This window comes from Anomaloglossus baeobatrachus, chromosome 4 (assembly GCF_048569485.1).
Source record: "Anomaloglossus baeobatrachus isolate aAnoBae1 chromosome 4, aAnoBae1.hap1, whole genome shotgun sequence".
Classification (NCBI taxonomy): Eukaryota; Metazoa; Chordata; class Amphibia; order Anura; family Aromobatidae; genus Anomaloglossus; species Anomaloglossus baeobatrachus.
In genome coordinates, this window is record NC_134356.1 from 19,803,878 (window position 1) to 19,825,572 (window position 21,695).

General features: G+C 53.9%; 2 protein-coding genes across 5 annotated transcripts; one reads left to right on the forward strand and one right to left on the reverse strand.

The window, feature by feature from the left end:
* Nucleotides 1–677: 677 nt before the first annotated feature.
* On the reverse strand, nt 678–6,960 carry RTCB (RNA 2',3'-cyclic phosphate and 5'-OH ligase). The gene is given in 13 exon segments (XM_075343792.1): nt 678–1,511; nt 1,627–1,746; nt 1,822–1,932; nt 2,208–2,243; nt 2,245–2,397; nt 2,484–2,659; nt 2,731–2,890; nt 2,994–3,150; nt 3,293–3,449; nt 3,540–3,639; nt 3,797–3,864; nt 4,501–4,579; nt 6,786–6,960. Coding segments are annotated over 13 exon segments (1,518 nt in total). The 5' UTR covers nt 6,879–6,960; the 3' UTR covers nt 678–1,403.
* A 134-nt stretch (nt 6,961–7,094) lies between these two features.
* FBXO7 (F-box protein 7) lies at nt 7,095–21,325 on the forward strand. 4 transcript variants are annotated; one of them, XM_075343794.1, is made up of 10 exons: nt 7,095–7,159; nt 7,592–7,714; nt 9,625–9,859; nt 9,945–10,121; nt 11,609–11,753; nt 13,527–13,610; nt 15,212–15,307; nt 15,396–15,572; nt 19,407–19,444; nt 19,535–21,324. In XM_075343794.1, the coding sequence occupies exons 2-10, from the start codon at nt 7,593–7,595 to the stop codon at nt 19,850–19,852; spliced, it is 1,392 nt and encodes a 463-aa protein (XP_075199909.1). In that variant the 5' UTR covers nt 7,095–7,159; nt 7,592; the 3' UTR covers nt 19,853–21,324. The 4 variants fall into 4 exon arrangements, with proteins under 4 accessions (XP_075199909.1, XP_075199912.1, XP_075199908.1 ...); XM_075343797.1 differs by lacking the exon at nt 7,095–7,159 and adding an exon at nt 7,182–7,203 and having other exon boundaries at nt 19,535–21,325; XM_075343793.1 differs by lacking the exon at nt 7,095–7,159 and adding an exon at nt 7,210–7,370.
* The last annotated feature ends 370 nt before the right edge of the window (nt 21,326–21,695 follow it).

The window sequence follows — 21,695 nt, forward strand, 5'->3', positions numbered from 1 at the left end:
ATTAAAAAAGAAACATAAGTGCAAAACATCCCGAATAGGAAAGCTGCGCCCGTTGTGTGTGTGCAGCGCCCATGCTGCGCGGTGTGTCTCCATGAAATCAGACTATAAACAGTCCCGAGTGGCAGATCCGCAGCCCGGTGTTAGTAAAGTCCCTCTGCAGATGGCAGCGGAGGGGCTCTGGAGACACATAGCTCTGCATGGGAGCTGCGGACCGAAAACGGTAGAATTTTATCAAGATCATTTGTAAAAATGTGCACAATAGAGTTGAGCAATGTGATCCTGATCCGCCGGAATCTGTGTGGCCCAGGAAATGCCAGCGGTGCCCAGAATGCCGGCCACACTGGACGCCGGAGAGGGCAGAGCCACCATTTTTTGCAGAACTCTATTGCACAATCTTTACCAAATTATTCATATTTCATCATAACAAAGAAGAAGCAAAATGATGAGGCCAGAAGTTGGGCTTCATACATAACGGGGGGCCGGTGACCAAAATTCATCAGATCCTACAAACGTCTGCTGTGATTCCCCAGATGAACAGCCCAATCACTACAATAGGAGCTGAGCCGCAGTACCGAGAACGGCCACTACAGGAGTACGGCGCTGTTCAGGCTCCGCACGTCCGCCGCTGCCGGCAATTGTCAGATGTCACCAATCAGATATTGGACGACCCCTTTAAGTACAGGTTTTCTGTGGCCACGAATGCAGGATATGGCCCCCCCCCCTCGATATGGGGGTCCCGCCTGCCGAACCGCCTCCTATCAGGCTGTTTTTGAGGGATATTTCCTGAATAGGCCACGAATACTCCGAGGGTAAAAGCAACTTTACAATCTACCTCTATGTTTTTCAAAAAAGGAAGTATTATTAGTTTACTGCTCGTCGTCTAGGTTACCGGCCACCTCTGCGGCGATGTCCGGTCTCCTTTGCGAGAAGCGCAGCGCTTACAAGCTCTTTATTACACAGCTGCACAGTGTGGACAGTGGCCCCCACCCTCAACCTGTTCCCTCCAACACATTCATAGGGAAAACCTTAGAGGGGCACTCCGGCACCGCTCACTTCCTGAGTGGGGGGTCAGCTGCCGCCACCGGTGACGTGTACAGATTCCCGGAGGTAGGTGTAAACGTGAGGTCCCATCCGCAGTGGAAGCCAGTGGTGCCGGAGTGCCCCGTGGTCAGGGCTTGGAGGAATTTTCCATTTTCCTGCACATTTCTGAACAGACTGTCGGTACCAATTCATGGGCAGAGCCGCTGCCCCCCATATAACCATTACATGGACCAGAGGGGGTTAAATTAAAGGGAAACAAAGAAATGATCCGTATTTTGGGTGGAGGATCCGTCCTGGGTCCTGTTGCGGGGGGAGACTTGCAGTTTAGCCCTTTACAGTCTGTGGCGCTGCGGACGATCTCCTTAGCCCTTGATGACGGCGATGGGCCGCAGCTTAATGGCTTTCTTGCTGATCCCGGCGTCGTGGCAGGTGTTGACTACGTCCGTCACGTTCTTGTAGGACTCGGGGGCCTGAAGGGGACACAAAGCGCGTGAGTGGTCAGACGAGGGGGGGCTATCTCCTCCCGCAGATGTAAGGCGGCAATGCCGGAAGCCCCCCCATCATTACTGGACGGAGACCACTCACCTCCTCCATCACCAGTTTGGGCGAGGCCACGCGGATGGCGATGCCCAGGTCCGCCAGCTTGTCCAGAACGTCTTGGAAGTCCAGGTTGCGTCTAGATTTGGCTCTGGACAGCGCCCGACCCTGGAGGAGAGAAGCCGAGATGTCAGGGGCGTCCTATTAACCCCTCGCACCCGGGGGGAGGACGGCGCTACTTACGGCTCCGTGGCAGGTGGTCCCGAACGTCTCCGTCATGCCTTGCTCGGTGCCAGTCAACACGTAGCTGCAGGTGCCCATGGTGCCGCCGATCAGTACGGGCTGCCCGGTCAGCTGCGGGGGAGAGGCACGCACATCAGGCGCAGGCACACACCTCTATATTTTTGGGATTTTTCTTGTTTCCCTTCTCTAAGACCCATAACCTGATCACACCTCCCGCCCTCCCTTTTTACGATCGAACCGCTTAAATGCCACGACCAGTGTTGGCTCCGTCTAAGGGGTTAAACCACAACCCTTTTGGTGAAAGCAGGAGCGGATATATTCAGCAGCTCTGGTCCTGGTTTATGAGCCGGGACCCCTGTAATCCCGGGCTGTGGGTGAGGGCTGACCTGGTAATCCACAGCGATCAGCGGGTGATGCGGGGGGGAAGGCGCGGGTGGATCCCTTCCGGTGCACCAGCAGCGTCCGCTCTTTGCCGTCCACCACGTGCTGCTCCACCTTGGCGATGTTGTGCGACACGTCGTAGATCACGTGCATGTCCAGGTCGTCGGGGGTCGTGTTGAAGACTTTGGCAAACGCCTTGAAATGGAGAAACCTCGGAATAAGCCCCCCGGGAGGGGGAGGGGTCAGAGGTCAAATATTAACCCCCTCAGTCCCATTATTACCTGTCTCGTCAGGAAGGTCATGGAGGAGCGGTTCACCCAGGCGTAGTTCCCGGCGCCGGCCATGCCCTTCAGGTAGTCCTGCCCCTCGGGGGAGGAGATCCTGGCGCACGCCAGCTGCCGGTCGTTTACGGTAATCTTGTCTCGCTTCATGGCTTTCTCCATGGCAACAAGAGCATCTGGAGAGAAGACTGATGTTGAGCGGCTGATAACAGGGAACAACAGAGGCGTCCTTCGAGGCGATACAGACCTGTCGCCACCTGGTGGCCGAGGCCGCGGCTGCCGCTGTGAATCATCACGCACACCTGCCCCTTGTGATCGATGCCCATTTTCTTGGAGGCGTACTCGTCGAAAATCTCGTCCACCACCTGGATCTCGGCGTAGTGGTTCCCGGCTCCCAGGGTGCCGAGCTGCAAACCGAAAAAAAATATAAGGTGAAGAATTCATTCTACCGGTTAAACCCAGAGCAGAACTGCGAGTGCAGCTCTGGAGGTGATTGCATGTGGTGGATACCTGGGGCAGCCCCCGCTTCTTGGCCTTGGAGGACACCTTGCTGGGGTCGGCCTGCAGCATCCGGCCGTACTCCTCGCAGTGCTCCTTGTCCTCGGCCCAGGCGTAGCCCTCCCTCAGGGACCAGTCCACCCCCATCTCCAGCGCTTCTTCCAGGTCTCTAGATTAAAAGAGGTCAGACAGATTAGGACCCCCCAGATGGACAGCTGCAGGATACACCGCTACCGGAGGTCAAGTGTCTCCATTGCTGGGGGGCCAAACCTTGGGAGCCCCACCCATACTGACCCCCTGCCCCCACTTACTTAGCGCTCATGGGGATCACTCCCTTTGATCCCACCCCGACAGGAATGTGGTCGAACATGGACTGGGCGAGCTGCTCCTTCAATGGCTGCACGTCCCCCTCATCCAGATTGGTGCGAAGCAAGCGGACCCCGCAGTTTATGTCAAATCCGACGCCCCCTGCAGGACAAAGCATGAACCGGCAGCTGAACACTCAGTGTCTAAGGGGAAGGGTCTGTGTAAATGTCCAGAGATCCGCCTCCCTCCTACCTGGGGAGACCACCGCATCCGGATTCTCCATGTCAAAGGCCGCCATGTTACCGATAGCAAAGCCGTAGCCGGAGTGAACGTCAGGAAGCCCGATGGATCTCTGCGGGGAAAGAAGGGAATGAGGAGTCTCCATGTGCAGGATCTGACTGCGCAGGAGCTGACCGCGCAGGATCTGACCGCGCAGCCTGGACACTCATCCTGATCCCAGCAGCGCCCCCCGTCCCCCTCCCCACATCAGGACGCAGCACAGAGCTTACATGCACTATTCCGGGAAGAGCCGCAACGTTTCCAATCTGCTTCATCGCAGGAAGAAAACCCCCAGCACCTGCAAGAACAGAGAGATCTCATCACAGGCATTATAGAGGGTGAGCAAACAATCCAATCAATCTGAGTACACAGCGCCTGCGCGGAGCGATGCGTCTCCACGGTTACAGGCGGCAAACAATCCAACCCATCTGACTACACAGCGCATGTGCGGAGCGATGCGTCTCCACGGTTACAGGCGGCAAAGAATCCAACCCATCTGACTACACAGCGCCTGCGCGGAGCGATGCGTCTCCATGGGTACAGGCGGCAAACAATCCAATCAAACCGAGTACACAGCGCCTGCGCGGAGCGATGCGTCTCCATGGGTACAGGCGGCAAACAATCCAATCAAACTGAGTACACAGCGCCTGCGCGGAGCGATGCGTCTCCATGGGTACAGGCGGCAAACAATCCAATCAAACTGAGTACACAGCGCCTGCACGGAGCGATGCGTCTCCATGGGTACAGGCGGCAAACAATCCAAACAAACTGATTACACAGCGCCTGCGCAGAGCGATGCGTCTCCATGGTTACCGAATAACAATCCCGTGTGTTACTCTTCATCTACTGACTGTGAGGAGTCAGAAAGAGAGACCGAACCAGACTATATGGAAATGAGCCACAATAATACGGAGAAGCCGACAGCAGAACTTACCGCCACCACGACAGGCATTCCTCAGCTCCTCAAACATCAGCTTCTCCAGGGGGTCATTCACATAGAAAACACCTTCCACCTGAGAATAAGACAGACAGTTACCTCCAGCATTATACTTCAGAGCTGCACTCACTATTCTGCTGGTGCAGTCACTGTGTACATACATTACATTACTGATCCTGAGTTACCTCCTGTATTATACTCCAGAGCAGCACTCACTATTCTGCTGCTGCAGTCACTGTGTACATACATTACATTACTGATCCTGAGTTACCTCCTGTATTATACTCCAGAGCTGCACTCACTATTCTGCTGGTGCAGTCACTGTGTACACACATTACATTACTGATCCTGAGTTACCTCCTGTATTACTCCAGAGCTCCACTCACTATTCTGCTGGTGCAGTCACTGTGTACATACATTACATTACTGATCCTGAGTTACCTCCTGTATTATACTCCAGAGCAGCACTCACTATTCTGCTGGTGCAGTCACTGTGTACATACATTACATTACTGATCCTGAGTTACCTCCTGTATTATACTCCAGAGCTGCACTCACTATTCTGCTGGTGCAGTCACTGTGTACATACATTACTGATCCTGACTTACCTCCTGTATTATCCTCCAGAGCTGCACTCACTATTCTGCTGGTGCAGTCACTGTGTACATACATTACATTACTGATCCTGAGATACCTCCTGTATTATACCCCAGAGCTGCACTCACTATTCTGCTGGTGCAGTCACTGTGTATATACATTACATTACTGATCCTGAGTTACCTCCTGTATTATACTCCAGAGCTGCACTCACTATTCTGCTGGTGCAGTCACTGTGTACACACATTACATTACTGATCCTGAGTTACCTCCTGTATTACTCCAGAGCTCCACTCACTATTCTGCTGGTGCAGTCACTGTGTACATACATTACATTACTGATCCTGAGTTACCTCCTGTATTATACTCCAGAGCTGCACTCACTATTCTGCTGGTGCAGTCACTGTGTACATACATTACATTACTGATCCTGAGTTACCTCCTGTATTATACTCCAGAGCTGCACTCACTATTCTGCTGGTGCAGTCACTGTGTACATACATTACATTACTGATCCTGAGTTACCTCCTGTATTATACTCCAGAGCTGCACTCACTATTCTGCTGGTGCAGTCACTGTGTACATACATTACATTACTGATCCTGAGTTACATCCTGTATTATACCCCAGAGCTGCACTCACTATTCTGCTGCTGCAGTCACTGTATACATACATTACATTACTGATCCTGAGTTACCTCCTGTATTATCCTCCAGAGCTGCACTCACTATTCTGCTGGTGCAGTCACTGTGTACATACATTACATTACTGATCCTGAGTTACCTCCTGTATTATACTCCAGAGCTGCACTCACTATTCTGCTGGTGCAGTCACTGTGTACATACATTACATTACTGATCCTGAGTTACCTCCTGTATTATACCCCAGAGCTGCACTCACTATTCTGCTGGTGCAGTCACTGTGTACATACATTACATTACTGATCCTGAGTTACCTCCTGTATTATACTCCAGAGCTGCCCTCACTATTCTACTGGTGCAGTCACTGTGTACATACATTACTGATCCTGTATTATACCCCAGAGCTGCACTCACTATTCTGCTGGTGCAGTCACTGTGTACATACATTACATTACTAATCCTGAGTTACCTCCTGTATTATACTCCAGAGCTGCACTCACTATTCTGCTGGTGCAGTCACTGTGTACACACATTACATTACTGATCCTGAGTTACCTCCTGTATTATATTCCAGAGCTGCACTCACTATACTGCTGGGGCAGTCACTGGGTACATACATTACATTACTGATCCTGAGTTACCTCCTGTATTATACTCCAGAGCTGCACTCACTATTCTGCTGGTGCAGTCACTGTGTACATACATTACATTACTGATCCTGAGTTACCTCCTGTATTATACTCCAGAGCTGCACTCACTATTCTGCTGGTGCAGTCACTGTGTACATACATTACATTACTGATCCTGAGTTACCCCCTGTATTATACTCCAGAGCTGCACTCACTATTCTGCTGGTGCAGTCACTGTGTACATACATTACTGATCCTGAGTTACCTCCTGTATTATCCTCCAGAGCTGCAGTCACTGTTACCATCGCCCCCTATAGCCCACCCCTCGGCATTACACTGGCTATAGCCCCTGTGCACAGTGCACCGGTCACACTGTATTCTGTCCGGTGTAGTTGCCGCTCGGTGTGTACGGGACCTGCATGTTGGGGACGAATCCCTTGCGGATCCTCCAGCAGTTCTTGTGGATCTTGTCCAGATACTGTAACTCGTCATTGTAGCTGCGGCTCATGGTGACAGCTCCTCGCCTTCACACACACACTGCCAACCGGCACCGGAACTGGCTCAGACGTCACTTCCGGAAGACCCTCTTTTTTTTATTTTGGGCGTTATGTAAGTTATTTTTCTGCCACACTGTAGATGGCCGTCAAAATCTGTCAGCGTGTGTCATCACGTGGTGACGTCAGCACGTACTGTACGTTTATTCACAACGGCCGTTCGAGAACGATCGCGTCCTGTAGTCACGTGACCGTGATGTCATCACGTGCGGTAGGAAGACTCCTCTGTGCGCAGGTAAGGAAAAGAAAGCAGCTCATTGTCTCCCTCTGCTGGACGAGGTGGGTATCGCCGGGATGTAGTGGCGGCCCGTGTAGCTGCTGGACCGCAGAGCTTGCACTCCTTAATATCGTGCTCCGTTAGCATTAACCCTTATTAGCCACCTGTGCTGTTTCCTATGTGACAGCCATAGGCAGTGACTCGGCACAGGTTGTGTTTCCATCCTCAGGTATTGCTTTCACTTTCGTGAAACGATATATTTCTCAATATTAATTACAAAGGGTTAAATTGCACCGACTAATGAAACGGATGTTTATTGACCGGTGGAATCGCTGTTCCCATGGTGACTTCGCTGCCTGTATATATCACACTGTATATGGATGGCCGTGAAAGTGAAAGTGAAAGCGCTGGGGGGATGGGCAGACGGTGACGGCTGTTGTGTCTCCACAGGATGAATCTGAGGGTCCGAGCCGGGAACCAGACCTCCTGTGTGGTGCTGCAGGGGGACGCGGAGACGCTGGGGACGCTGCGGGGAATCCTGCGCCAAACACTGCTCCCAGCACTGGGGTTCAGGTACGTGACCGGCAGCCTGACCCCTGCGAACTGCCGGAGCCCCCCGCGCATGACAAGGTCCCCACGAAGCCCCCCGCGCATGACAAGGTCCCCACAGAGCCCCCCGCGCAGAACGATGTCCCCACGGAGCCCCCCGCGCAGGACGACGTCCCCACAGAGCCCCCCGCGCAGAACGATGTCCCCACGGAGCCCCCCGCGCATGACAAGGTCCCCACGGAGCCCCCCACGCAGGACGACGTCCCCACGGAGCCCCCCCCGCGCAGGACGACGTCCCCACGGAGCCCCCCCGCGCATGACAAGGTCCCCACGGAGCCCCCCCCGCGCAGGACGACGTCCCCACGGAGCCCCCCCCGCGCAGGACGACGTCCCCACGGAGCCCCCCCGCGCATGACAAGGTCCCCACAAAGCCCCCCGCGCAGGACAAGGTCCCCACAGAGCCCCCCGCGCAGGACGACGTCCCCACGGAGCCCCCTTACACAGGACGATGTCCCCATAGAGCCCCCCTACACAGGACGATGTACTTATGGAGCCCCCTACACAGGACGACGTCCCCTCGGAGCCCCCCCCAGTACAATGTTCTCCAGTTGACGCTTTGCCGGGTCTTCCTTACTGCCCTGGTGCAGCGCTGATCAGGGAAATGTTTTGTTTTTTAACTATTTATTAAAGAATTTTTTCATATAAACATCAGCACGAACCTACATAACAAATCACTTCAACAAGGGTGGAGCAGAGCTCAGAAAGGGCAGAACATAGAGAAGGCGGGGCCAGAGGCGGGGGAGGGGTCACTGGCAGCTGGGAATTCACAGCCGACATCAAGCCCAAAAAAAAAAAATCAACCCATGAAGATCTGAAGTAGTCGACGAATGGAAACCTGAAAGACAAAAAAAGTGAGAGGTGAAGAAATCTACACGAGCCGTCCCTCCGTCACCAAAATCCCTGCAGCCCCGACGTAGACCGTGGCGCTCCCCTGACTCTGTATTCCAGCCTGTGGCGCCTGGTGCTGAGGACGAGGCTTCAGAGGTGTCTCCCGCTCCGGCTGCACCGCCATAGTAACGGACGACGTGGGAACGCCCTGGACTACGTCACATTCGGCGGACTACTTTGGATCTTTGTGGCTTTTTTTTTTATAGGTGAACAGGGTCATGAATCGGGGAGTGTTTTTTTTTTTTCTTTTTTTGTTTTATATAAAATATTTAAAGTATTTTTTTTTTTCCCCTCATTACATCTCCCGGGTTAGTGATGGGGTGTCTGATAGAGGCCTCTCCTTTCCTTTACTAACTTGTTGGTCAGCTGACATCAACCCCAAAAGTATTACCCCTATTTCCACCGCACCAGGGCAATCTGGAAGAGCCGGCCAAAGTGGATGCAACACATCTGAAGAGGCTGCAGGCTGCTATTATTAGGCTGGGAAGGGCCCAATAACCATGGACCTTCCCACCGTGATAATTCCAGCCCCCAGCTGTCTGCTTTACCTTGGCTGGTTGCTAGTGTTGAGCGGGCACTCCCATGCTCAGATGCTCGATCCTCGTAACGGGCAGGTCGGGCGCCACTCAGTACCCGAGTATAATGGAAGTCAATGGAAACTCCAGCATTTTGGTGCTCGCTCATCACTAATTATGGGTAGTGAGCGCAGACAGTAACGCAGCTCTGTATCAGCTCACAGCAGTCGTATCTCAGTAATGGTCACCAGCCTATTCCTGCCTCATCCACTAGGGGGAGGCAATGAGCACAGGAGAAAGCTCCTCCCAGAGAGCAGAATACCTGACCTTTGCCCTCTCCTGAGGCATGCTGGGAGGGACAGACCGGGGTGTAGAGGGCCTCATATGTTATAGCACTGGTGCCCGTATGACCAGTATTCATATCGCTTCGGTCCGGAGTTGCCCTTTAAGCCGTGCACCTTCCGCCCTCAGCCCTGATGTGGATTTCTCCATCACACTGAACGGCAGCGACCCCCTGACGGAGGATGACCGCAGCCTGCAGGCGCTAGGAGTCGTGTCCGGGGATCTGATCGTCATAGTAACCAATGAGATCCCCACCCCGCAGCAGCTGGCGCCTCCAGCTGCCCCCGAGACCCAAGATGTCCGGAACAAAAGACAGAAATGCAAGGAAGGCGCTGCTGCTTCCGGGGCCCACGAGGCGGCAGAGGTGAGAAAGTGATCCCCATCCCCCCTCAGTCACTACAGGAATTGCTTTTCTAGCGATTGTCTTGGATAAAACTGTTACATTATAGGCAGAGGAGGCCGCGCTCGGCCGTGCACCGGGGCCCATGCTGTGCAGCGAGGCTGTGGACGGGAAGATCCCGCACTCCCTGGAGATGCTGTACCTCTCCTCCGGCTGCAGCAGCGCCAGCGACGCCCTCGTCATCCTCACCCACCTCCTCATGCTGGAGACTGGCTACAAACCGGAGGTGAGTGCAGTAACTGCGAGCGGCCACCGGAGGCACTGTCTGCATAGTGTGGACTGGATCTTATTTTCTATGGAGTCAATGGTCATCACCTGACAGCGGGCACCAGAATGTGACTGCACCAGCAGAACTGTGAGCGCAGCTCTGGAGTATAATGCAGGATGTAACTCAGGATCAGTAATGTAATGTATGTACACAGTGACTGCACCAGCAGTATAGTGAGTGCAGCTCTGGAGCATAATACAGGAGGTAACTCAGGATCAGTAATGTAATGTATGTATACAGTGACTGCACCAGCAGAATAGTGAGCACAGCTCTGGAGTATAATACAGGAGGTAACTCAGGATCAGTAATGTATATACACAGTGACTGCACCAGCAGAATAGTGAGTGCAGCTCTGGAGTATAATGCAGGAGGTAACTCAGGATCAGTAATATAATGTATATACACAGTGACTGCACCAGCAGAATAGTGAGTGCAGCTCTGGAGTATAATACAGGGTATAACTCCGGATCAGTACAGGATCAGTAATGTAATGTATGTACACAGTGACTGCACCAGCAGAATAGTGAGCACAGCTCTGAAGTATAATACAGGGTATAACTCCGGATCAGTACAGGATCAGTAATGTAATGTATGTACACAGTGACTGCACCAGCAGAATAGTGAGCACAGCTCTGGAGTATAATACAGGAGGTAACTCAGGATCAGTAATGTAATGTATGTACACAGTGACTGCACCAGCAGAATAGTGAGTGCAGCTCTGGAGTATAATACAGGAGGTAACTCAGGATCAGTAATGTAATGTATGTACACAGTGACTGCACCAGCAGAATAGTGAGTGCAGCTCTGGAGTATAATACAGGAGGTAACTCAGGATCAGTAATGTAATGTATGTATACAGTGACTGCACCAGCAGAATAGTGAGTGCAGCTCTGGAGTATAATACAGGAGGTAACTCAGGATCAGTAATGTAATGTATGTACACAGTGACTGCACCAGCAGAATAGTGAGTGCAGCTCTGGAGTATAATACAGGATGTAACTTAGGATCAGTAATGTAATGTATGTACACAGTGACTGCACCAGCAGAATAATGAGTGCAGCTCTGGAGTATAATACAGGATGTAACTTAGGATCAGTAATGTAATGTATGTACACAGTGACTGTACCAGCAGAATAGTGACTGCAGCTCTGGAGTATAATACAGGATGTAACTCAGGATCAGTAATGTAATGTATGTACACAGTGACTGCACCAGCAGAATAGTGAGTACAGCTCTGGAGTATAATACAGGGGGTAACTCAGGATCAGTAATGTATGTACACAATGACTGCACCAGCAGAATAGTGAGTGCAGCTCTGGAGTATAATACAGGGGGTAACTCAGGATCAGTAATGTATGTACACAATGACTGCATCAGCAGAATAGTGAGTGCAGCTCTGGAGTATAATACAGGATGGGCGTCCTCTCTCCTGCTTCTCTTTACAGAAGATGACGAGCGCGGTGTCTTCCATGCCTGAGGACTGGAGAACCGGTGACGGCGTGTACAAGCTCCATTACTTCCATGCTCTGAGCGCTGACAGCTCTGCAGCCCTGGTCTGTGTGCCCATGTGCAAAGTGCTGATCATCAATGGTAAGCCGGGGCAGGATTCCTGTGTGAGGACGTCGTCTGCACTGATACACGGTGACAGAACAGGAGCAGATTGTGCTGATATCCCCTCTCCGAGGATTACAATGTACCAGACCCTCAGCTGTGAGAAGCCATTACATCTGACCAGGTTTTCATTCTCTGGACGGAATGACAGCGACAATGAGCAGCGCGAGGAGACGGATATGTTAGGAAATGGAGGGGCGGATGTGCTGCGCTCCGCACTGAGTAACATTACAGTGAGGGGCGGATGTGCTGCGCTCCGCACTGAGTAACATTACAGTGAGGGGCGGATGTGCTGCGCTCCGCACTGAGTAACATTACAGTGAGGGGCGGATGTGCTGCGCTCCGCACTGAGTAACATTACAGTGAGGGGCGGATGTGCTGCGCTCCGCACTGAGTAACATTACAGTGAGGGGCGGATGTGCTGCGCTCTGCACTAACATTACAGTGAGGGGCGGATGTGCTGCGCTCCGCACTCGGTAACATTACAGTGAGGGGCGGATGTGCTGCGCTCCGCACTCGGTAACATTACAGTGAGGGGCGGATGTGCTGCGCTCTGCACTAACATTACAGTGAGGGGTGGATGTGCTGCGCTCTGCACTAACATTACAGTGAGGGGCGGATGTGCTGCGCTCCGCACTGAGTAACATTACAGTGAGGGGCGGATGTGCTGCGCTCCGCACTGAGTAACATTACAGTGAGGGGCGGATGTGCTGCGCTCCGCACTGAGTAACATTACAGTGAGGGGCGGATGTGCTGCGCTCCGCACTGAGTAACATTACAGTGAGGGGCGGATGTGCTGCGCTCCGCACTGAGTAACATTACAGTGAGGGGCGGATGTGCTGCGCTCCGCACTCGGTAACATTACAGTGAGGGGCGGATGTGCTGCGCTCTGCACTAACATTACAGTGAGGGGTGGATGTGCTGCGCTCTGCACTAACATTACAGTGAGGGGTGGATGTGCTGCGCTCTGCACTAACATTACAGTGAGGGGTGGATGTGCTGCGCTCTGCACTAACATTACAGTGAGGGGCGGACGTGCTGCGCTCTGCACTAACATTACAGTGAGGGGCGGATGTGCTGCGCTCTGCACTAACATTACAGTGAGGGGTGGATGTGCTGCGCTCTGCACTAACATTACAGTGAGGGGCGGACGTGCTGCGCTCTGCACTAACATTACAGTGAGGGGTGGATGTGCTGCGCTCTGCACTAACATTACAGTGAGGGGTGGATGTGCTGCGCTCTGCACTGAGTAACATTACAGTGAGGGGTGGATGTGCTGCGCTCTGCACTGAGTAACATTACAGTGAGGGGTGGATGTGCTGCGCTCTGCACTAACATTACAGTGAGGGGCGGACGTGCTGCGCTCTGCACTGAGTAACATTACAGTGAGGGGTGGATGTGCTGCGCTCCGCACTTAGTAACATTACAGTGAGGGGCGGACGTGCTGCGCTCTGCACTGAGTAACATTACAGTGAGGGGTGGATGTGCTGCGCTCTGCACTGAGTAACATTTCCCTTTCTTGGCTTATTCTGACCTAAATGCCATCAGTCTTTCTATTCCAATCACCTCCAGAGCTGCATTCACAATTCTTCTGTCCCTGTGTGACTGAGATGCCATATTGGAGATGGTACTGGCCGCAGCATAATCCGTGGGATCATTGGTATATGACTGGGGTTAGTGATGCAGCTTTGGATGTGAGCGGAGCGCGTCGTCTTGTGGCTGATCTTACATGACGTCCTCTCACCTTTGCAGCTACTTTGAGCATTGGTGGAGAGCTTAAGAGCGTGAAGAGGCTGCAGATTCCCACCGACTCCTACATCACCTACCCGCAAGCAGGTAAGAGTCAGGGGGCGTGTGCGGAAGGACGTGGTCCGCAAAAGTGGCCGCATGACAGCCCACAGGAACGCCCGCCCCTATACCAGGGGCTGTGCTGTGAGCCAAACAGATTCACACAGCTGCTCTCCCTCCCCTCTCACAGCACAACTCTCACAGATGGGCTGTAATACAACACCTCGTCCCTCACCTCACTGAGAGGCTGTGAGTGGTGACAGGGGAGGTGGAGGCTCATATTACACCCTGTTTTCCTGACCTCTCTGTGAGACTCATGCTGTGAGAGGGGAGGTGGAGGGTCTTATTACACCCGGTTTTCTGGTCCTTCCTGTGAGACTCATGCTGTGAGAGGGGAGGTGGAGGGTCATATTACACCTGGTTTTCCTGTCCTCTCTGTGAGAGGGGAGGTGGACGGTCATATTACACCGGTTTTCCTGTCCTCTGTGAGACTCATGCTGAGAGGGGAGGTTGAGGGTCATATTACACCCTGTTTTTCAGTCCTTCATGTGAGACTCATGCTGTGAGAGGGGAGGTGGAGGGTCATATTACACCCGGTTTTCCTGTCCTCTCTGTGAGACTCATGCTGTGAGAGGGGAGGTGGAGGGTCTTATTACACCCGGTTTTCTCGGCCTCGCTGTGAGACTCATGCTGTGAGAGGGGAGGTGGAGGCTCATATTACACCCGGTTTTCTCGGTCTCGCTGTGAGACTCATGCTGTGAGAGGGGAGGTGGAGGCTCATATTACACCCGGTTTTCTCGGCCTCGCTGTGAGACTCATGCTGTGAGAGGGGAGGTGGAGGCTCATATTACACCCGGTTTTCTTGGCCTCGCTGTGAGACTCATGGTGTGAGAGGGGAGGTGGAGGCTCATATTACACCCGGTTTTCCTGGCCTCGCTGTGAGACTCATGCTGAGAGAGGGGAGGTGGAGGCTCATATTACACCCGGTTTTCCTGGCCTTGCTGTGAGACTCATGCTGTGAGAGGGGAGGTGGAGGCTCATATTACACCCGGTTTTCTTGGCCTCGCTGTGAGACTCATGCTGTGAGAGGGGAGGTGGAGGCTCATATTACACCCGGTTTTCTCGGCCTCACTATGAGACTCATGCTGTGAGAGGGGAGGTGGAGGCTCATATTACACCTTGTTTTCCTGTCCTCGCTGTGAGACTCATGCTGTGAGAAGGGAGGTGGAGGCTCATATTACACCTTGTTTTCCTGTCCTCGCTGTGAGACTCATGCTGTGAGAGGGGAGGTGGAGGGTTGTTTTACGGCACTAGTCTCGGACAGGTTGTAGCATTTTCTTCCCTCTCACAGAATGAGGCTCAGGCGCGGGGTAGTGCAGACGGGCGACATGTTTGCCCTTTCTCCCCTCTGATAGTGTCTGTGAGAGGGAATGAAAGAGAAGGAACCATCTGACTTCCTGAGTATGGATAAGACGGGCTGTAATCTGACCCCTCTATTCCTTATTCCCACCTCACAGCATGAGTGTCCAGCAGGCAGTGAGTAGTAATTCTGCAGCTGCATCCCCCTCCTCCCTCTCTTTCTGCAGTGAGTGCAGACATACGATCATACGCACATTATACTATCGATGCACATGACTTTTTCCTTTTAGGCCGTGCTGCGGCCTCGGTGTACAGGGACTTGCAGAAGTTATCATGCCTCTTCAAGGATCAGCTGCTTTACCCTTTACTTGCTGCTGCTCGGCAAGGTAAGAGACGAGCGGCGCCACCTGTGGGGGAGGTGGGGGGATGCAGTAATTTCTGGATGTAAGCATGTTACTCTCCTCCGTCCCGCAGCCCTGGGTCTTCCCGATGTTTTCGGTTTGATGGTTTTGCCCCCCGAGCTGAAGCTGCGGATCTTCCGTCTTCTGGAAGTTCGTTCCCTCTTGTCCCTCGGTGAAACGTGTAAAACTCTGCACGAGGACATCGAAGACCCCTCCCTGTGGAGGTTCCTGTATTACCGAGATTTCAAGGGTAAGTGATTGTGTAGTGTCTTCTACTCCAATCCCATCCAAAGCTGCATCCACAGCTCTGCAGATTCTCTAATGGCGGCTGCTGCAACCCAGCGAGTTCTGTGCAGCTATTAGGACATGCTGGGAGTTATAGTTTCATCACCGGTTGGCGTTTGGTGAATTTTGTCTGCAGCTTTGGGGGTGATTAGAGCACGACACATGATCAAACTCTAGATCACCAAAGCTCGACTTGTACTTAGCCCAATAGAGGAAAGGAGAGGAGGGAAGATGAAGGCACGCAGCCCGAGAGAAAGGAAAGGAGAGGAGGGAAGGTGAGGGCACGCAGCCCGAGAGAAAGGAGAGGAGGGAAGGTGAGGGCACGCAGCCCGAGAGAGAGGAGGGAAGGTGAGGGCACGCAGCCCGAGAGAAAGGAGAGGAGGGAAGGTGAGGGCACGCAGCCCGAGAGAGAGGAGAGGAGGGAAGGTGAGGGCACGCAGCCCGAGAGAAAGGAGAGGAGGGAAGGTGAGGGTACGCAGCCCGAGAGAGAGGAGAGGAGGGAAGGTGAGGGCACGCAGCCCGAGAGAAAGGAGAGGAGGGAAGGTGAGGGCACGCAGCCAGAGAGAAAGGAGAGGAGGGAAGATGAAGGCACACAGCCAGAGAGAAAGGAGAGGAGGGAAGGTGAGGGCACGCAGCCCGAGAGAAAGGAGAGGAGGGAAGGTGAGGGCACGCAGCCCGAGAGAGAGGAGGGAAGGTGAGGGCACGCAGCCCGAGAGAAAGGAGAGGAGGGTAGGTGAGGGCACGCAGCCCGAGAGAAAGGAGAGGAGGGAAGGTGAGGGCACGCAGCCCGAGAGGAGGGAAGGTGAGGGCACGCAGCCCGAGAGAAAGGAGAGGAGGGAAGGTGAGGGCACGCAGCCCGAGAGAAAGGAGAGGAGGGAAGGTGAGGGCACGGAGCCCGAGAGAAAGGAGAGGAGGGAAGGTGAGGGCACGCAGCCCGAGAGAAAGGAGAGGAGGGTAGGTGAGGGCACGCAGTCCGAGAGAAAGGAGAGGAGGGTAGGTGAGGGCACGCAGCCCGAGAGAAAGGAGAGGAGGGAAGGTGAGGGCACGCAGCCCGAGAGAGAGGAGGGAAGGTGAGGGCACGCAGCCCGAGAGAAAGGAGAGGAGGGAAGGTGAGGGTACGCAGCCCGAGAGAGAGGAGAGGAGGGAAGGTGAGGGCACGCAGCCCGAGAGAAAGGAGAGGAGGGAAGGTGAGGGCACGCAGCCCGAGAGAAAGGAGAGGAGGGAAGGTGAGGGCACGCAGCCCGAGAGAAAGGAGAGGAGGGAAGGTGAGGGCACGCAGCCCGAGAGAAAGGAGAGGAGGGAAGGTGAGGGCACGCAGCCCGAGAGAAAGGAGAGGAGGGAAGGTGAGGGCACGCAGCCCGAGAGAGAGGAGGGAAGGTGAGGGCACGCAGCCCGAGAGAGAGGAGGGAAGGTGAGGGCACGCAGCCCGAGAGAGAGGAGGGAAGGTGAGGGCACGCAGCCCGAGAGAAAGGAGAGGAGGGAAGGTGAGGGCACGCAGCCCGAGAGAGAGGAGGGAAGGTGAGGGCACGCAGCCCGAAAGAAAGGAAAGGAGGGAAGGTGAGGGCACGCAGCCCGAGAGAGAGGAGGGAAGGTGAGGGCACGCAGCCCAAGAGAGAGAAGGGAAGGTGAGGGCACGCAGCCCAAGAGTGAGGAGGGAAGGTGAGGGCACGCAGCCCAAGAGTGAGGAGGGAAGGTGAGGAGGTCACGCAGCCCAAGAGAGAGGAGGGAAGGTGAGGGCACGCAGCCCGAGAGAAAGGAGAGGAGGGAAGGTGAGGTCACGCAGCCCAAGAGAGAGGAGGGAAGGTGAGGTCACGCAGCCCAAGAGAGAGGAGGGAAGGTGAGGGCACGCAGCCCAAGAGAGAGGAGGGAAGGTGAGGGCACGCAGCCCAAGAGTGAGGAGGGAAGGTGAGGGCACGCAGCCCAAGAGAGAGGAGGGAAGGTGAGGGCACGCAGCCCAAGAGTGAGGAGGGAAGGTGAGGGCACGCAGCCCAAGAGTGAGGAGGGAAGGTGAGGGCACGCAGCCCAAGAGTGAGGAGGGAAGGTGAGGGCACACAGCCCAAGAGAGGAGGGAAGGTGAGGGCACGCAGCCCAAGAGAGAGGAGGGAAGGTGAGGTCACGCAGCCCAAGAGAGAGGAGGGAAAGTGAGGGCACGCAGCCCAAGAGAGGAGGGAAGGTGAGGTCACGCAGCCCAAGAGAGAGGAGGGAAGGTGAGGGCACGCAGCCCAAGAGAGAGGAGGGAAGGTGAGGGCACGCAGCCCAAGAGAGAGGAGGGAAGGTGAGGGCACGCAGCCCAAGAGAGAGGAGGGAAGGTGAGGTCACGCAGCCCAAGAGAGAGGAGGGAAGGTGAGGTCACGCAGCCCAAGAGAGAGGAGGGAAGGTGAGGGCACGCAGCCCAAGAGAGAGGAGGGAAGGTGAGGTCACGCAGCCCAAGAGAGAGGAGGGAAGGTGAGGGCACGCAGCCCGAGAGAAAGGAGAGGAGGGAAGGTGAGGGTACGCAGCCCGAGAGAAAGGAGAGGAGGGAAGGTGAGGGCACGCAGCCCGAGAGAAAGGAGAGGCGGGAAGGTGAGGGTACGCACCTGAGAGAAAGGAGAGGAGGGAAGGTGAGGGTACGCACCTGAGAGAAAGGAGAGGAGGGAAGGTGAGGGCACGCACCTGAGAGAAAGGAGAGGAGGGAAGGTGAGGGCACGCACTTGAGAGAAAGGAGAGGAGGGAAGGTGAGGGTACGCACCTGAGAGAAAGGAGAGGAGGGAAGGTGAGGGCACGCACCTGAGAGAAAGGAGAGGAGGGAAGGTGAGGGCACGCAGCTGAGAGAAAGGAGAGGAGGGAAGGTGAGGGTACGCACCTGAGAGAAAGGAGAGGAGGGAAGGTGAGGGTACGCACCTGAGAGAAAGGAGAGGAGGGAAGGTGAGGGCACGCAACCCGAGAGAAAGGAGAGGAGGGAAGGTGAGGGCACGCACCTGAGAGAAAGGAGAGGAGGGAAGGTGAGGGTACGCACCTGAGAGAAAGGAGAGGAGGGAAGGTGAGGGCACGCACCTGAGAGAAAGGAGAGGAGGGAAGGTGAGGGCACGCACCTGAGAGAAAGGAGAGGAGGGAAGGTGAGGGCACGCACCTGAGAGAAAGGAGAGGAGGGAAGGTGAGGGCACGCAACCCGAGAGAAAGGAGAGGAGGGAAGGTGAGGGCACGCACCTGAGAGAAAGGAGAGGAGGGAAGGTGAGGGCACGCAGCCCGAGAGAAAGGAGAGGAGGGAAGGTGAGGGAACGCAGCCCGAGAGAAAGGAGAGGAGGGAAGGTGAGGGTACGCAGCCCGAGAGAAAGGAGAGGAGGGAAGGTGAGGGTACGCACCTGAGAGAAAGGAGAGGAGGGAAGGTGAGGGTACGCACCTGAGAGAAAGGAAAGGAGGGAAGGTGAGGGCACGCAGTCCGAGAGAAAGGAGAGGAGGGAAGGTGAGGGCACGCAGCCCGAGAGAAAGGAGAGGAGGGAAGGTGAGGGCACGCAGCCCGAGAGAAAGGAGAGGAGGGAAGGTGAGGGCACGCACCTGAGAGAAAGGAGAGGAGGGAAGGTGAGGGTACGCACCTGAGAGAAAGGAGAGGAGGGAAGGTGAGGGCACGCACCTGAGAGAAAGGAGAGGAGGGAAGGTGAGGGCACGCACCTGAGAGAAAGGAGAGGAGGGAATTTGAGGGCACGCAACCCGAGAATCAACAGGAAGAATTCTATCTGCAGCCTTGGATGTGACTAGGGTATAAGATCTGATCTTTCTAATGGGTTTGAGCAGTAACCGATGTCTCTGTCTATCTAATCAGATGTCAGCGAGAGACCGCCCGACACAGACTGGAAGCAGGTAGGTTCCCACATCTCGGTGTTCGCCCCCGGATTACGCAGCGGCAGCGTCTTTTAACAAATGCCGCTTGTCTCCTTCTGTGTTTTGCAGCTTTATAAGATGCAGCCGAGGGTCCTGCGGCGCCGAAGAGACCTGCCCTACATCTTCCCGCCAGACCACTCACCTTTCCACCCTGACCCTTTCCATCCTCTACAGTCGCCACCCAACTATCCCTACCCGCCGGGCATCATCGGGGGCGAATACGACCAGCGCCCCACTTTTCCATTTGCTAGAGATCCCCTTTCATTAATAAACCCGCGCAGACCTTATGAACTGGGACTCTTTCGGCCCGCCAGGCCCCGGATTAACCCCTTGTTACCGGGCTTTTTTGGCGAATCATCGCATTCAAGTCGGGGGCCTTTCTTGTGAGTGAACAAGTCAAGCGGGATCCGGACGTAGAGCCCCCCTCTATCGTATACAGGCCACGGACCGGTCCCACTGATGAATAACGTAGGCTGTGCTGCCGCTTGGCAAATCGAAGGCACCACTGCTCCCGGGGGAGGACGGGCGATATCTCCCCTCCCCTGTTTATAAGATGAAATTTGGGTTCTTGTTTGATTCTTTTAAAGGGGAACTCCACCAAAGAGCAAAGTCCCTCTATAACATCTTGCCTTAGTTCTCGTTCTCCTCCAAATGGGCTGCGAGAGGACGGGTGGGGGGCGGGGGGGCCAGAGATCTGCCCCTTTAATAACCCAGTAACTTGGCTTTTAAAAAAACTAATCTGGTGACTAAATTTCCCCCAATTTTTCACTCCCTGGAAGCTGAGATTTGGGGGTTGGTTGATGCCGAGCTGCTGTGGCTGCCCCATAATGCCGGCAGCATGGGGGTATAGATTGGTCACTACGATCAGCTCCTCATATCTCACTTTCCTATGACCGTGATTAAAAGAATGTTCTCCAATAGATTTTTTTTCCTGGAAGGCTATAAATTATAAATATGGAGCGTGATTAAAAAAAAAAAAAAAAAAAATCCTCTACTGTTTTGCGTATACAGCTACTATGCAGAACTATGCGTCACTATGGCAACAGACTACAAACAAACTGCCATGTAGTCAGATCTTGCAGAAAGGCTCCTCCAGCTGTTCCCAAACCTGATGAATGTGATAGAACAGATGCTGCGGAACTACAACTCCCAGCATTCTCTGTCAAGGGATATTCTCACAGCTGGGAGGGAGCCGAGGATAGAAAGATGTCCGCATTTGACAGATCGGAATTCACAGCGTTTGTTGTCTGTCTCCATAGAGACGGGTTAAAACTAAAATCTGTCCATCATAAAATTCTATAGGTGGCGGTATACCGCCACCATGTGCTGCCATTAATAGTCAATCAGCAGAAACTGGGGTGAAACGCTCTGGCTTGTATTAGATTGTAAGCTCTTTGGGGCAGGATTAGTTGGAAATATTTGAGATGTAATATTTCTTAAATGACGTTATATGGTTTTTTTTTTATATTGTTTGTTAATTTTGTCCTATACTGAGGACAATAAAGTTGCTATAAAAAAAAATTCCAGACTCTAATCTCAGTTGTCTCTGAGCTGGTGAGTGCGGGCAGCTGCTGTGACGTCTCCTCCGCATGCAACGCGCACAAACGAGCGATTCCTGCTCTCCTGTCCTTATGTATCACACAATCAGACCCAGCAGCTGCAGGGAGGATTGTATTCAGCAGAGTAGCTGTGCATCCAGCTCTGTGATCAGTCCAAACACTTAGAGACAGGAGAGAAGGAATTGCTCATGTCTGTATGGAGGAGACATAAACTGCTCTTGTTTCACACGTTCAGAATCAGCAGCTGCAGGGAGGATTGTATTCAGCAGAGTAGCTGTGCATCCAGCTCTGAGATCAGTCCAAACACTTAGAGACAGGAGAGAAGGAATTGCTCATGTCTGTATGGAGGAGACATAAACTGCTCTTGTTTCACACGTTCAGAATCAGCAGCTGCAGGGAGGATTATATTCAGCAGAGTAGCTGTGCATCCAGCTCTGAGATCAGTCCAAACACTTAGAGACAGGAGAGAAGGAATTGCTCATGTCTGTATGGAGGAGACATAAACTGCTCTTGTTTCACACGTTCAGAATCAGCAGCTGCAGGAGGATTGTATTCAGCAGAGTAGCTGTGAATCCAGCTCTGAGATCAGTCCAAACACTTAGGCGGGCTTTGCACACTACGACATCGCAGGTGCGATGTCGGTGGGGTCAAATTGAAAGTGACGCACTTCC

Excerpts from the sequence above, each read along its gene's own strand:
- FBXO7 (XM_075343794.1), top strand. The coding sequence starts at position 7,593 with ATGAATCTGAGGGTCCGAGCCGGGAACCAGACCTCCTGTGTGGTGCTG. Across the intron at positions 9,860-9,944 it reads GGGCCCACGAGGCGGCAGAG|GCAGAGGAGGCCGCGCTCGG; the intron begins GTGAGAAAGTGA and ends GTTACATTATAG. Across the intron at positions 19,445-19,534 it reads CCGACACAGACTGGAAGCAG|CTTTATAAGATGCAGCCGAG; the intron begins GTAGGTTCCCAC and ends TGTGTTTTGCAG.